This window comes from Rhodamnia argentea, chromosome 5 (assembly GCF_020921035.1).
Source record: "Rhodamnia argentea isolate NSW1041297 chromosome 5, ASM2092103v1, whole genome shotgun sequence".
Taxonomy (NCBI): Eukaryota; Viridiplantae; Streptophyta; class Magnoliopsida; order Myrtales; family Myrtaceae; genus Rhodamnia; species Rhodamnia argentea.
In genome coordinates, this window is record NC_063154.1 from 26,972,119 (window position 1) to 26,986,791 (window position 14,673).

Sequence of the window (14,673 nt, forward strand, 5' to 3'; positions counted from 1 at the left end):
AAATGTGTTACGCACATATCAATTTGCGATTTTTAGCGATAAAAAATTTAATTTGGGAAAAATTTATTATCGATGTGCCGGGTTAAGATGTTTTTTTTTTCGTCTAATTAAAAAAAGATTTAAATTTTTCTTGGTATTAACAAAAAAATAAAATAAAAGTTAATAATTTCCGGCCCCGCAATCGAGACACCGGATTACGGAAGCAGAGAATATTCTCTCCGTACTCAGAAGCCTCTTTCCTTTTCGAGTCTCGGCCACATCGCGGGAAAAAGAAAACGAAAAAGACAAAATTTATTAAAAAAGAAATAAAAAAAAACAAAGGAGAGAATAGTCTTTTCACTTTTTTTTGTGTCAAAGAGAAAAGTTTTTGACTGGGTAGCGCGCGACGTTTTATGACCGGTTCAGAGACGTCGCCACGTGGCAGCGCGTGGGATTTTGTCTCTTTTTCTCTCTCTCTCTCTCTCTCTCTCTCTCTACCTCCCTCTCGCTCAGAGCTTCCATGTCCGCGACTCATCGTCGTCTTCTCTGCAACTCCTGATTCCTCTACAAAGACCAGCAGAATCGCTCAGATTCTCTCTCTTTTCTGTCTCTCTCTCTCTAGCCAAACCTGCACGACGCGCTGAGCACGGAGAGAGAGAGAGAGAGAGAGAGAGAGAGAGAGAGAGAGGGCGAAGCGAGCAGAGCGCTCCGTCGTTCGTTCCGATGGAGGCGAAGCAGAGGCGTTCGCGGCCGAGGCTCGATCGCCGGAACGCGATAAAAAACATCGACTACGACGCGTCGTCCACTTCCACCTCCTCCTTGTCTACTTTGACTCTCGACGACCTCTCGCTTTACTCGAGCTTCCGCGTCGAGGGCGAGGAAGGCGAGTTCGACATCATATGCCGTAACCTAGGGCTCTCCGGGCCCGAGGACTTCGCTATCCCTGTGGACGCTTGGAGGTCCAGCAAGGCTCGCGATCTCACTCCTCGCTCGCGCCTCCAAACCGCCTTTCTAGCTTCTAATGGCGACGCCAGCGAGTCGCCGCCTCGCGATGTTGGCGGGTTAGCTGCTAGAATTGATAGTATCGAGCTTGATAGTGGGATATCCCTGTTGAATGGAAATAGTAGTTGCGGTTTGGGTGGCTTGGAAGCTAGAGATAGGGCCACTAGTCGCCGGACTCGTTTCAAGCATGGTATCCCCTCTGCTTTGGATAATTGTGAAGCGGTTTGGAAAACTTGTGACACGGATAATACTGGGGGAGGAATTAGGGGATTGAGGCCTCCGGTCCTTACTCCGCCCCCAGTTTTGCTGCGGCCTGTTGTCGATGACACGAGTTCCACTTGGGAGTTGTTGAACTCGTTCTGTCCTCAAGAAGGTACCGGAGGAGACAAGCATTCTCCTGTTCGTCCTTCCAATGAAAAGGATTGGTCGGATGGAGATGATGAGAAGGTTATTAAAGAAAGGACCTCGCAAAGAAAAGGTGATTCGGACTCTTGTTTGTCAACTTCTGTCGAAGATGAGGAGTCTGAGGATAAGGATGGTGCGGGGAACATTCTTTCTGCGAAAATTTTGGAACCAGTGCACAATGTTTCTCCCAATGGGAGTTTCAGACGAACGATCACCTCATGGCAAAAGGGCGAGCTATTGGGAAGTGGGTCATTTGGAACTGTCTATGAGGGCTTCAATGAGTAAGATTCCTTTGCTTTTCTCTTTGATAATCAGTGCGTTATTCTTTCTGTACGCATTTTCTGGGGCAAACTGCAATCGCTGTTCCCCCATTATGATGTTGTTTGAAGTTTTGACAGCACTTTTGAGTGATGAATTCTGTGGTTAGAATTAGGAACACTCGGGCTAATCATCCATATGCAATAGAACATGTTATCATTTGGTTGACCTAAGGCGCATTTAAACAGACACGAGAAATGGCGCTTGATCTTCATATGTGAAATTGGAGTTCCAGCATGATTGTTCTGGTACTTATTGAAGACCATTTTTTATTATTGAACAGATTGATGAAGTAAAGATCTAATATTCCAAAAATTGTGTATATTTAATTGTTCTCCATTGTTTTTCTGCAACTTTACTACCTTGAATAGTGTGCAATTCTTTTTCTATTTTGAAGAATGGATAGTGTGACAAATCAGCGTGTATGGGAAAGGTGCTTTAGAAACTGTTAGGTGATTCTAAATTCAAATGTCGAAAGCTGAGGAACTATTTTAGTGATATGGATGGGAATAGCTCCTTTTTGTCTTCTTTTCTTCTATATATCATCTGGAGCGCAAGAATTATCTTAAGTATGTATGGTCAAGGCATCATTCTCAAAAGAACTGTCATTTATGTTCTGTTTCTCTCTCTCATGCTTCTCTGTTTCCACAGTGATGGATTCTTTTTTGCTATAAAGGAGGTTTCCTTGTTAGATCAAGGAAAGCAAGGCAAGCAAAGCTTATTGCAGCTTGAGCAGGTAACTGCTTGTTTCTTTCTGGATCTTGTTAAGGCCCTTAAGTATGACTATTTGACTTACCTCATTGTTATAATGCCATGCTGATGTACATGCAAAACTATCTATAAGACTGCCGCATATACCACCATAAATCTGGTGTGCGTTCAATAGATATTCTTTTTCGTCTTTTTTGGTGATACTCTGCTTTATTTTCAGGAAATTTCTCTTTTAAGTCAGTTTGAACACGAGAACATAGTGCGATATCTTGGCACAGACAAGGTGTGGTTCCTTCTTACTAAGTTGCTTTCTGCAGTATCTTTCACTTTGGCACTAATTACATGATTGCTGAGCAAAATATTTAGGGGAACATGGCTGTGATTGTAGCCACAATATTGTGGTAGCATCATAATCACTGCATATATTGGCTGTAATTATCCTGTCAATAAATCACAGCAGTTGCGGCTTTTTAGCAGTTACAGCCACTCATGACAGAGAGAGACATTTTAGGTCTCCCTCCCACCACAAGAAAAGTTCATGATGAGTTGACTATTACCCGCAATAGTAATCATATGAGTAAAGAAAATATGTACAGTAGCATCAGTTTATGAAATCGCTTTCCTCTCTCTTCCCCCAAACCATCAAACACCCCCAAAAAAAAAAAAAAAAAGAAAGTAAAAGAAAATTTCTGCCTTCTAAAGAGAGTCTGTCTCGCGATCAATTAACCCTTTGTTTTCTGGAGGTGGATGATTTACAAATTAGCTATCTTGCAAACTGAAGATTCAGGTCAAACTCTCAGCTTTAGAGAATTTGAAGCTTAGAGAAACGGCGGCCCTGACTAATAAAACATAAAGGGGGGAAAAGGATAAGAAAGCGAAGTTATTTAATCTTCATGTATCCTTTAATTGACCATCTGATGGCCCACATGACTAATTCCCAACCTTTCCTCCCTAGTCTATAACTGGTCGTGGCTGTAGTAACAACAATGGAGTTCCTACACAAACTGATTTTTTCCATCTATTCTTGTCCAGCGTGTCATTTAGTTGCCCTCATTCTTATGCAACATCATATAGCTCTTAACCTCTACAATAGAGAGAACTATAAATGGAATTGATCATTGTGAGGGAAGTAGTTCCTATCTCGGTGGCTTAAATGTTTGAGTACTATCCAGTTATTTTTTTTCCCTAGACGTAATTTGGCTAGAAGCATCAGATTCTAAGAAAGTACCACGACATAACTTCTTTTTGGAGATGAAACCTGCAAAAGATTGTTGCTGTCAAACAAAATTTGATTTGGTACGCCTAATATCCCCCATGTTGTTTCGTGGGAATGAGGGATTAATGCAATATGAGCTCTCTTTCTTCCGGCAGGTGCACTGTGCAACTGTTGTTGTTGGCATTGCTGGAACTTAAAACCATGACGAACGCTTATAACTAGGATATTTGTGTTGTACGAAGGAAACAGCCAAAGAAGAGCTCCGTCCCATGCGTTCTTGCCTTATTTTTCCCTTTTAAGTTCAGAAAATTGCTTTAAAATTGTCATCTGATGTAAACATTTACTAAATTAACGCCCATCAAACATATTGTCACTGAACACTGATCGGTTGTTGAGGAGGTCCTCATCACCAAGTGCACTTGAGGAAGCGTAACCAACCTCAGGGCCTTCTCTAGGGGCCTCTTGCCTTGGTACACCTGATTGCTGTGGGTAGTGTGTTGTCATGATCCAATGATTAATTTGGTGTTATAAGAGGCCTAGCATCCAGCACAATTAGAATGAAAAAAACGTAACATCACTGATGTAGTATGTTTTATTTTATTTGCTATTTGGTATTTTGTCTCGTCTTGTTAAAATATCTCATATCATTCGTTTATAAGGTTTTGATGGGCCTTAGATACATGTAGCCTCCTTCCACCTCATAGTTTAATCTTTGGGTTCTAACATTGTTTCAGAGCCATCCCTTAATTTCTTTCCGTGCGTGGCTCTCTTATCATCAATTCTATGTGCCGTTCTCAGTTCAGTTCGCACATGATAGGAGGTGTTAAAGTATTTCATATGTGTTTTCAATGTGCCTTTTGTATATATTTGTCTTCCTCCACCTAATAATTGCTAATTTTTGGGTTGGATTTTTCTATTCCAGGACGATAAGAAACTTTACATATTTCTTGAGCTCATGACCAAAGGTTCACTTGCAACCCTTTATCACAAATATAACTTGAGAGATTCCCAAGTCTCTGCATACACTAGGCAAATTCTATATGGTTTGAAGTATCTTCATGACCAGAATGTGGTCCACAGGTACTATAAGAGAGATGCTTGACTTTGCATGTTGTTTTGACTAATTGAAATTAGTGATTCACACTTTTCATTCCTGATGGTTGTCATGGCGCACCCTCTTGGTGCCTTTTGGTAATACTTCTTTTACTTATCGAAATACTTTTCTGGATTTAAGGGAGTTGTCAAATCTTTGAACCAAAATGCAGTGTTCTGAGAGGTAGATTTGCCATGATAATCAGCAAACAACATAGTATCACTATGAGCTTGTACAGCATTATCTAGCATAGACAATATTATTTTACCATGTGAATGCTTGAAGGTGGAAATGTAAATTTTTGCAATATTGCTAACTGTGAGGATGATTATGAAAATTTTAACCTTTTATTAATCCTATGCACAGCTATACTGGTTTCTCATGCTTCCAGTTGCTTCATTCTGTAGGGATATCAAATGTGCTAACATACTGGTTGATGCGAGTGGAGCTGTGAAACTTGCAGACTTTGGATTGGCAAAGGTCTCTCTCTCTCTCTCTCTCTCTTTCTCCTCTCTCTCTCTCTCTCTCTTGCATGCGCACGAGCAACAAAGGCACATGATCAAATTCATATGCATGCACAGTGTGGCAAAGATGCATTTACAAATTCATATGCGTGCACGCCTGACAAACACACGTATAGACATGCACAAAGTGATAGGTGTTGTCCTTTACTTTTCTGAAATGACGTATCCACTTTCCGTGTTTATTCATACAGGCCACCAAAATGAATGATGCTAAATCCTCCAAAGGAACTGCTTTTTGGATGGCACCTGAGGTTTGCACCCTCCACTGCCATTATTTCAACATACTTTCATTAGCTGCATTTAGCGAATAATTTTTCATTTTTTTCATCCTTGTTGGTTGTAACTGCAGGTCGTCAATCTAAAGAACAGAAGCTATGGGTTGGCAGCTGATATATGGAGTCTAGGGTGCACTGTTTTAGAGATGTTAACCCAGCGGCCTCCATATTCTCACTTAGAAGGAGTATGTTGCTGAGTAACCTTCCTTTTATGTTTTATTTACTTGAGATCCATGTTTAGCCAGAACAACTGAATGGTTGCAACTTTTTTGTTATTTGTACTTTTTGTGTGAACTAGCTTAGCTGCATGCATGTTGTGACGAGTCCATTAGGCCGTCATTTTAAGATGAGTAAGAGCATTCTTAGAAAAGAGAGGGCAGGGAATCCATTGATATTTATCTAGAGTATGGTCGTGTCAGAGGGTATGCATAGTATTTATGGCCAATAATTGCTTGGGATTCTGGAGCAAATGGTTATCTAACATGGTATGAAAACTCGGGTGATGAGTTAAATCTTGACTTTCTCTTTCAAGTAATTTCACATTGTTGTTGAATACTTTTAATTACTATTCTAAGTTTATGGTACACATGAACCTATCATAGACATGGCCGGTTCGGCCGAACCGCGAGTTCCGGTTCCACGAAAAGGTGGAACCGGCGGTTCCAGGCCGGTTCCGGTTTTGGTTCCTGTTCCGGTTCGGAACCACCGGTTCCCGAGCCCAACGGCTCTTTCCCCCGGGCCTCCCCCCCTTTTTTTTTTTTTTTAAATGGTCCGGAACCGTGGGCCCGGTCAACGGGCCGGTTCCGGGCCCACGGTTCCATTTGGCCATGTCTACCGTATCATTCAGTCTCAACAATCTCTCCATCTTCTCCTTCACTATCTCACATGGTACTTGAGCAACTAAGAGAGCCATCTCTGCTCCATTCCTGAGAGCAGCACTGATCTTGATTGCTTCGTGTTCCCTGCTCCGTGATTTCATTTTGTGGTTGTCCTCTGATTTGGCAACTTCTCCATACACGCAGTAAGTTTTCCTAAGGGATGCTAATTACTGGCTCTAGCCAGTAAATCACCTTATGATGTTATCCATTTTTAGGAACAACAGCTTAGAGACCACCCTTTTTTTGGTGGAATGGCTGCTGCTGAATTTTGGGGTGCTCTCGAGTAATTTTGAAGGTTGCACTGTTTTTGTGCTTGTCTTTGGATTTTATTTATTATAAAGGAAAAAAATAATGCCATCCTCCTCAAAGCCATCGTAAAACATAAAAATAATGCTCCCTTTCTTTTTACTTTTTTGTTAAGATTAGGACTCTTAAAAATTTCGAACAAAGGAAATGATATATATGTTTAATTAGGAGTAGTTGGAAAACATTTACGCAGTTGGTCCCTGTGTACCGTTTACATGGCAGACGATTGCCTACAGCATGACGCTTGAATTTGTCTACAGATCTTATTGGTTTATCCAGCTGTCATATGTAGTTCTCTCTGGATTTATGATTAACACAAGCCTCTGACATGTTTTCTTTCTTAATGTGGCAGATACAAGCATTGTTCAGAATTGGCAGGGGCGAACCTCCTCCAGTTCCTGATTCTTTATCTAGAGAGGCTCGAGACTTAATTCTTAGATGCTTGCAAGTAAACCCCAATGATCGGCCTTCTGCAGCGCAGTTGCTAGACCATCCCTTCGTGAGGAAGCCATCTACTTCTTCTGGCTTTGCTTCACCTCGTTTCAACAACATATGGTCGTAAGGTTTTGTTAGGCCATACCTATTGATCCATTGCTCCGAAGGTAATTTTACACTTTTCATTTGTTATTTTGTTGTTGCATTACTAACGGGACTATTCTTCTTTTTTGCTAATGGGAAGATACTTCCATCAACTTACCACATTGCTTCTGTTTACTCCAAAAATTATAACTTTTAATAGTGTACACTAAGCTTTTAAATCGGCGCAAATAGTCCATGTATTATAAGGTCTATGGTCAGTTTTCCAGTTCCCTTACAAAACCTTTCTCGGCTTACGGTTTTCTCCATAAGCCTTAATATTTCCAACTTTTCCCTGTTTTAAAGCATCGAAACGGACATGATTGTCATGAGGTATTTTTCATGTTGCCTATTGACTAGAGGTGGCAAAATGGGTCAAAAATCCATATTGTAAACCATATTTAAGAATGTGAGTTATGAATGGATTGCTTAACAAATTTAAATGGGTTTTAAATGGGTTGTAAATGGGTTGGCTAGCTATCTTAAATATTAAATTTTTAATTATGAAGGGGTGGTGCTATTTACACTTCTATTTTGGCTAAGACACTCCTTTTTGCTAGTTAACTTACTAAAATATCATCCTCTTTCTTTAATTAAATGTTTCTTTTTTTATGAGGCTAATCCACAAATCTACCTTTATTTTTAGTCGATCATAAAAACAGAAAAGGGAAATTGATCACAAAATGGAAAAGATTAATTTGTTAAAAGCATAATAAAATGTTGAATATATTTGTATTTAAATATGTATTAACAAATGATAAACACATAAAGGGAAAAAAATGAAATTTCCTGCTGTTCAAAACTTGATATAAGGAAAGGAATTAATATCGATTGTAAATTCAATCTCATAACAAGTGGATAAAAAATTTAAGATATGCTTAAATTTCTCCTAAAAAAATCTTACGTGAGTTTAAAAGTGCAGAATATGTAAAAAAAAAATTCAACCTCAGCTTCCAATTCATATTAAAATATAAAAAGCTAAAAAATAGCACAAAGAAGTGATCTGTAACTTTAGAAACTTAAAACTTTATTTGAAAATTACCCACAAGATCAAAATATGTTTGATAATTATATTGGATTTTAAATTTCAACTTTGAAATAAAGTTTTCCTCAAACTATTTCATGAAAAATAGATAGTAAATTGTGTGTTCATAAGTCGTTATAACTAGAAATTTTTAACATTTTATATAGCTTTTCTAACTAAAAGCATGTGATCATAAATTAAGAATAACGAACTTCTCTAGGAAAGGTGATAACATGATGCATTATAGAATGATATTTTATTGGGTGCAATTTGATATTTATATTGTGAATTTGATATTTAAAAGGGAAAATAGAAATAAAGGCAGTTATGTTGGTTAGGTTGATAAAAAAAGAAACAATAACTTGAAGAGGGAGAATGGTATTTTGGTCTATTGATTAAAAAGAGGAATGCCTTAGTCAAAATGAAAGTGGAAATAGCGCCGCCTTATAAAGTTGTCCACAATGTTTTAGTAATATATATTTTCAATAATTCCTAATTTTTGATAAATTAGATTAAATATGAAAGTGTTTTAGTAGTATGGGTTGGGTATGGGTCGTTGAATTTGTATTTCATGAAAATTGGTCAATATGGGTTGGACCATATTCGACTCGACCGGACCCACCACACCTCTACCGCAAATTAAGTCCTTCCAGCTAAAATGTTTAGCCCATTGCGCCAGATATTCGGATAGGAAAGACAAAATAGAGCAATATTTTGCTTTTCTCTAGTGTTTGTGTAATCTAGTCAAATTGCTCGAGTTGTCATCATAGTTTTTCCTATTTACGCTCCAATTGTTTCGCGAAAAATGGATAATTTGAAACACATTTTCCTAAAAATGATCAACTCTATCCCTTGAAATAATGTAATTTTTTCATCATTGAGAACAATTCATGTCTAAACAATTTCGTGAATGATAAAAGTTTATTCAAGTTTAGTGAAATATTTTTCAAAATTTTCATTTTCCTCCTCGAAGCAAACTCATCTTAAATTGTTTGCTATGCACTGGCAATGCTGCTGCAATTCATTGAACCACTCAACGGTCGGTGGCACACTCCCAAGGCATCGCCAAGCTTATAATGTGGTACTTCGTTTTTTGCCAGATAACATCTCTTTGGCTGTGAGGGGCCATCTATTAAAATTGGAGCTTCTCAAAGATCGACTGTCCTTGCGAACAGTAGTCTTGGGCTGCAACTGATTTTCTGGTGTCTCTCTTCTACTCAAGTTGAGCACGCGTTGTTCATCTGGGAATTGTAAATAGCAAGTTCGTGTTGTATATTCTCCGTTAAGAAAGAGAGGAAGGAGACAGGTGTTGACAGCGACACGACACCCGTGTCGCCGCCTCCGACGATGGGTTTTCTGCCTCTAGGAAGCATAGAAAGGTGCACGCCACTTCTACAGGATGAGCAATCAATTGAGATTAGATATCCTCGGCTATCCGCGATGGAACACGCCTTTTCCTTCGTTTTTCTCTTGTTCGTTGTTAGGCCATTGTTCTTCCAGTGTTTTTACTGATGTCATGTCGCTTCAAGAAAAGCGCTTCCTTCTTTCGTGTCATGAAAATTTTGTACTAACAACAGTCAGGCTCGTCGATGCAGGGGCAAAATACTGATTTTTTTCAATTATATTTTTTGCGTTTTTAATTCTCGCTTATCTCACAAATACCAATATTAAGTAATAACTACACCTCCCAAAAAGAACAAGGTTCAACTTAATCATAACCTGATCCTAATTACTCTCTCTCTCTCTCTCTCTCTCTCTCTCCCGCCTCGTGATAGCATCAACTCTCTTGAACCTTAGAAGAATCGTTAGCTCCGGCATTTCACCGTAATACCTAAAAAAAAATCACAATAAATCAAGCCTGCGAAGTTTGACTGGATTGACAGTTTCTATTTACAAGTGAGTGCAGGAGGACATCAGAACAAGACTATAAGACAAACGTGTACCCAAATTGCAGACTGAGAAGCAAGCACCTTGAGCAGAAAACAAAAGAGACCAAGGAAGCGAGGATTTACGATGGTATTGCGTAACCTCTTGTTTTCGATGATTTGCGCGCTTCAAATCATCGAGCTCATTTGTGCAGGCAAGGAGGCTCTGTAGTCTGCTGAGATAGCATCTGCAGTCTCCGAGAGACGGGTCTTCATCTCCGAGATTTTGCATTCCACATACTCTTTGTGCTTTGACACCATATCAACCACTGAAAAGAGCTCAAAAGCGCACTTCTGGATTTCTTCCTCGCTTTCTCTAATGGCTTCCTGCTGCTTCATTTTAGATGTCTGCGAAAACAAGTTGTGTAAACAAATGATGCCGCGTCAAACTAGACATGCTTACTCTGCAAGAAAAGAGTATTCCACCCGAAGATCAATCGATCACAACCCAAAAGGAGGAATCTTACTGATTTTATGGCATGACTTGACTTTTGTTTGCTTACGGCACAAAAGATTTCTAGCCACATATTTCGGTGCATAATCAAATGATTAGACCATACCGTACCTTCAAGACCTCTGCAGCTTCTCTTTCCACAATGTCCAAGTTATGAGCTTCTGCTTCGACATCCCCCACCATCCTTTGCACCTCCAGTGCACATCTATGAATGAAGTCTTGCATTTCTTGCTTCAGTAGATTCATTTGACCTTCAAGCTGCACAAATTCTTGCATTAGAGCTTTTTCCAATACAAGGAAACAGTAGACAAGTGGGCCACAAATTCCTGTGTTATGCTAACTCTCACGATGTGACATACCGCTGTTGTCCTTCAGATGTTACCGGACTAAGCACTTCTATATATACAGCATGCGTTAACCTTCAGTATTTTTCCTGACACTAGCGAAGAACTTTTAGCTAGTTTTGTTCTCAGAGGACATCCACACCATATGCTTCTATAGCTCTTCAAATTATGTTGAGCATTAACAGACAAACAATCGCAAACATTAACTGCATCCTATTCCATGTCTGTAATGATGAGTTCTTTGACTGTTTTGTTCTAAAAGTTATCATAACTCTTCAATACTAAAATCAACAATAATTTACTCAACTGCCGTTGACTACCCAGAACAAGCTATTGCTACTCAATTCCCCCGGCCAAAAGTCTACATTACCAACCTCTTGCCAATTCTGCCAATACAGCCCACAGTAAGTAAGTTGGATGTTATCCCCAGCTTCTCTTTCCAATTTCACCAAGAAATCAGAAATTTCACTGGTATCATAGTTTCCATCAAGAAGGCAAAAAATAGCTTTCAGTTCCAAGAGGTAGGCACAGTCCAAACACATCAAGGGTTGGTACTTAATCAAAGAACTCACGTCATCAACACGTGAATGAAGTTGCATAACACGATTTTTCTTCTCCTCGATTCTAGCAGTAGTTTCTTTAGACTGTTGCTGAAGGATGATTAACTCTTCAAGTTTCTCCACCGAGCTTCTGTTTATGTCATCGGCATGCAAGTCAAGTGCTGGCTTTAGTGTCGACTTGTAGTCAATGCCCATCACCTCAGCGGGTGTAGACCCTTTTGCATTCAACACATATTGGTAATCTGAACCAAGCTTTAACCTAGAAACAGAAAACAAAAGAGTAGTTGAAGGAGAAGAGCTACAGAACATCATTCAAAAAGAAAGAAATTACCCAATGGGTTTTTATAGTCGGATCTTATCAAGCCATCTGTAGCAAGAAAGTAGGCTAGAATCTAAACACCCATGGGGTCTAAGACAACCTATCTAGCTAGGAAGTGACAGAGAAAGTGAGTGAAGAGGGCCTCGGTTCCGCTATGCCAATCATTATTTTCCTACACCCAAAGGAAAAGGTCCTTCCACTTTTGGGCTGGTCATGGCGAGGAGGGATTTGAATCACCGACATCGTGTTTCACAGCCGTTTGATTGAGTTTGAATAGTCTTTCTATCTTTGAGCTATCAATAAACACTCTTGACAAGCATCTTTCTATCTATGAACTATACAACCTCAAACACGTGCATAGACTAACTCAACACCTTGTTTATGTTTATTAACTTCAGAACAACTTAGCACAAAAGGAAAAACAACACGATCACTTCTTAATGAAATCAATACAATTAAACTCATCTCGTACTGTATCAGGCACAAGCATTAGCACTGAAGACATACAAACCCGCAAACACATGAGAATGTTTGTCTGTTGATGCTGAAGAACTCCATGAGATATCAACCAGTGTATTGTAGATAACTGAAAACAGCAAATATACCCAGCTTGAACCTATGACTACTAGATGATTTCAAAATGGCATCCAAATACCAAAGGCACATGACATAGAAAACTTCCAACACCAATAAAGAAGAACAATTAACAAGACTGCAGCAACTGCAAGAATTAGAACTTACTTCCGAACAGCCTTGTTACATTCCTTGGCAAGTTCCTCGAGCTCCTTGACTTTGAGCGCGAGGGTCCTGTCGAGATCCCAACACTTCTCCTCGTACTTGTTCCTCTCAATCTCAGCATCAGCAATCTCCCCCTCCACCGCCTGCAACTCCTTCTTCATTCTCTCCGCATCCCTCCAATTAAACATCTGCAGCTGGATCGTCTTCTTCAATTCCTCATTCTCCTCGCAAATCCTCCCCTTCTCCTCCTCCTTGGCCTTCAACTCCTTCTCCTTCTTTTCCAATTCCTCCTGCAAATCCGAGATCCTCCCCGTGATCTTCGCTATCATCGTATCGAACTTCTTCACATCTTCCTCAAGGACGCTCTTCTCCTGCTCACGCAATTCCCTCTCCGACGGCCCCGTCCGCAGCTTCTCCACTCTTGCCTCGACTTCCGCGGCATTCTTCTCCAAACTCTTCACATTCTCAGCGAGGTTATTTCTCTCCTCCTCCAACTTCTCCACAAACTCTCTATCCAAAGCATCAACAGAGTCATCATCTCCACCTATGAAATGCAAGTAGCTCTGGAGTGCGTACTCGTCCATGGTGTTGTTATCCCCAAACGTGCGAGACTTTGAAGCTAAGTGCTCATTGTAGGACGCGATCTGAACGAGCCAGTGCAAGACGGCGACGAACGTCGGCCATGCGTGGGGAGTGGCCGGCGTGCGGAGAGCCGACTTATTGACTTTGAAAGGGCAGTCGAGAGATCGGAGCAGGACAGGGAGGTCGTCCTCCATCTTAGGGTTCGGATAGTCGAGTTGAGAGATGATGAAGTTGGAGATGGCGGTGATGTCCTTAGCGGAGGGCAGGGCGGTCTTGATGAGGACAGGGAAGGCGTGAGAGGAGAGGTAGCAGTTGACGGCGCGGACGGCGGACTGCTGGTAGGAGCGGTCGTTCACGAGGTCGGCGGCGGCTGAGAAGCGGCCGACGCCGACGGAGGAGGGGCGGCTGCTGGCGAAGCTGGCGTCGGAGTCGCGCGGAGGAGGAGGAACGAAGGACGGCTTCGCGCGGCCGCGACCTCTGCTCTTCATCGTTTCCCCTTCAATTTCACACGGACAGAGCGAGAAGGCGTATGGCCGATCAAATTGGGAGAACGGAAATGAATTTCTTTTCCCTTTTTTTCCCCTTTTGCAGAGAAAAAGAAATTTGAGTTTGGGTGGGATTTTTCCCGCCTAAAATGCAATCGGGGCTTGGAGCCGTGAGGATTTGAACTGTGGTTCTGGCTTGGATGGATTAAAGGCCATTTGATCACACACTAGTTTTTGTCACGAAAGTATAGTTAAGTTATAAACTTTCAAAAAATGCAATCAAATTCTAAAATTTGCTAAATTGATCCAATCAAGCATTTCCATTGAATACACTTTTTGAAAGTTTTAAGGCCCTAGTTACACTTTCATGAAAAGTTTTAAGATTTTATCGCTATTTTAAAAAGTTTTAAAATTCAACTCTACTTTTGTGACAAGTTTTAGGATTTTGAATATACTTATCTTTTTTTTTAATTACATTTGTTACTAGTATTTTGATTACCAATATATATTAATAAGAGCCACTAAATATGCGTGTCTTAAAACCCTATATAGTTTAAGAGAGACAACGAAAAAGTGGCTGCATTCGTACGGTTGCAATCCATCCTGTCATAATGAAGTTGCATATTGGGTGCATTTGTTTCGACATCTATAATGAGCCTTAGGCCTCCAAAGCTCCTTGGAAAAAAAGCTTGAGTGTTTGACGAAATTTCTTCGGGACCTCTTGGCCAAACGCTGGCCTAAACAAAGCCGAAAGCTCAAGGCAGCTCCTGTATGAAAGCATTGCGACATGCAAACATTTGGAAAACTTTCGAGCCAATGACCAAGATCTATCGTTGGGGTGGTCCAACGGCGCGCGACTGCTCTAAGGAATGGTTGCTCGAGGGCTTCTGAATATGGAGATGGTCCTTGTTCACAACGGCTTGACCAGGAAGTAAGAGCTCCATGGACCCAAAAACAAT

General features: G+C 40.5%; 2 protein-coding genes across 5 annotated transcripts; one reads left to right on the plus strand and one right to left on the minus strand.

Moving 5' to 3' along the window:
* Window positions 1-477: 477 nt before the first annotated feature.
* LOC115727568 (mitogen-activated protein kinase kinase kinase 1-like) lies at window positions 478-9,926 on the plus strand. Of its 4 annotated transcripts, none has more exons than XM_048279610.1 (9): window positions 478-1,667; window positions 2,356-2,440; window positions 2,636-2,698; window positions 4,554-4,711; window positions 5,132-5,204; window positions 5,440-5,499; window positions 5,598-5,708; window positions 6,431-6,544; window positions 7,060-7,195. In XM_048279610.1, the coding sequence occupies exons 1-8, from the start codon at window positions 703-705 to the stop codon at window positions 6,494-6,496; spliced, it is 1,581 nt and encodes a 526-aa protein (XP_048135567.1). In that variant the 5' UTR covers window positions 478-702; the 3' UTR covers window positions 6,497-6,544; window positions 7,060-7,195. The 4 variants fall into 4 exon arrangements, with proteins under 4 accessions (XP_048135567.1, XP_048135566.1, XP_030513663.2 ...); XM_048279609.1 differs by lacking the exon at window positions 6,431-6,544 and adding an exon at window positions 9,408-9,926 and having other exon boundaries at window positions 479-1,667; window positions 5,440-5,501; window positions 5,606-5,708; window positions 7,060-7,309; XM_030657803.2 differs by lacking the exon at window positions 6,431-6,544 and adding an exon at window positions 9,408-9,926 and having other exon boundaries at window positions 479-1,667; window positions 5,132-5,198; window positions 7,060-7,309.
* A 226-nt stretch (window positions 9,927-10,152) lies between these two features.
* Window positions 10,153-13,760, minus strand: LOC115727569 (kinetochore protein NDC80 homolog). The gene is made up of 4 exons (XM_030657804.2): window positions 12,651-13,760; window positions 11,603-11,849; window positions 10,798-10,944; window positions 10,153-10,580 (listed from the first exon to the last, which is right to left on the minus strand). The coding sequence occupies exons 1-4, from the start codon at window positions 13,715-13,717 to the stop codon at window positions 10,362-10,364; spliced, it is 1,680 nt and encodes a 559-aa protein (XP_030513664.1). The 5' UTR covers window positions 13,718-13,760; the 3' UTR covers window positions 10,153-10,361.
* Between the last annotated feature and the right edge of the window lie 913 nt (window positions 13,761-14,673).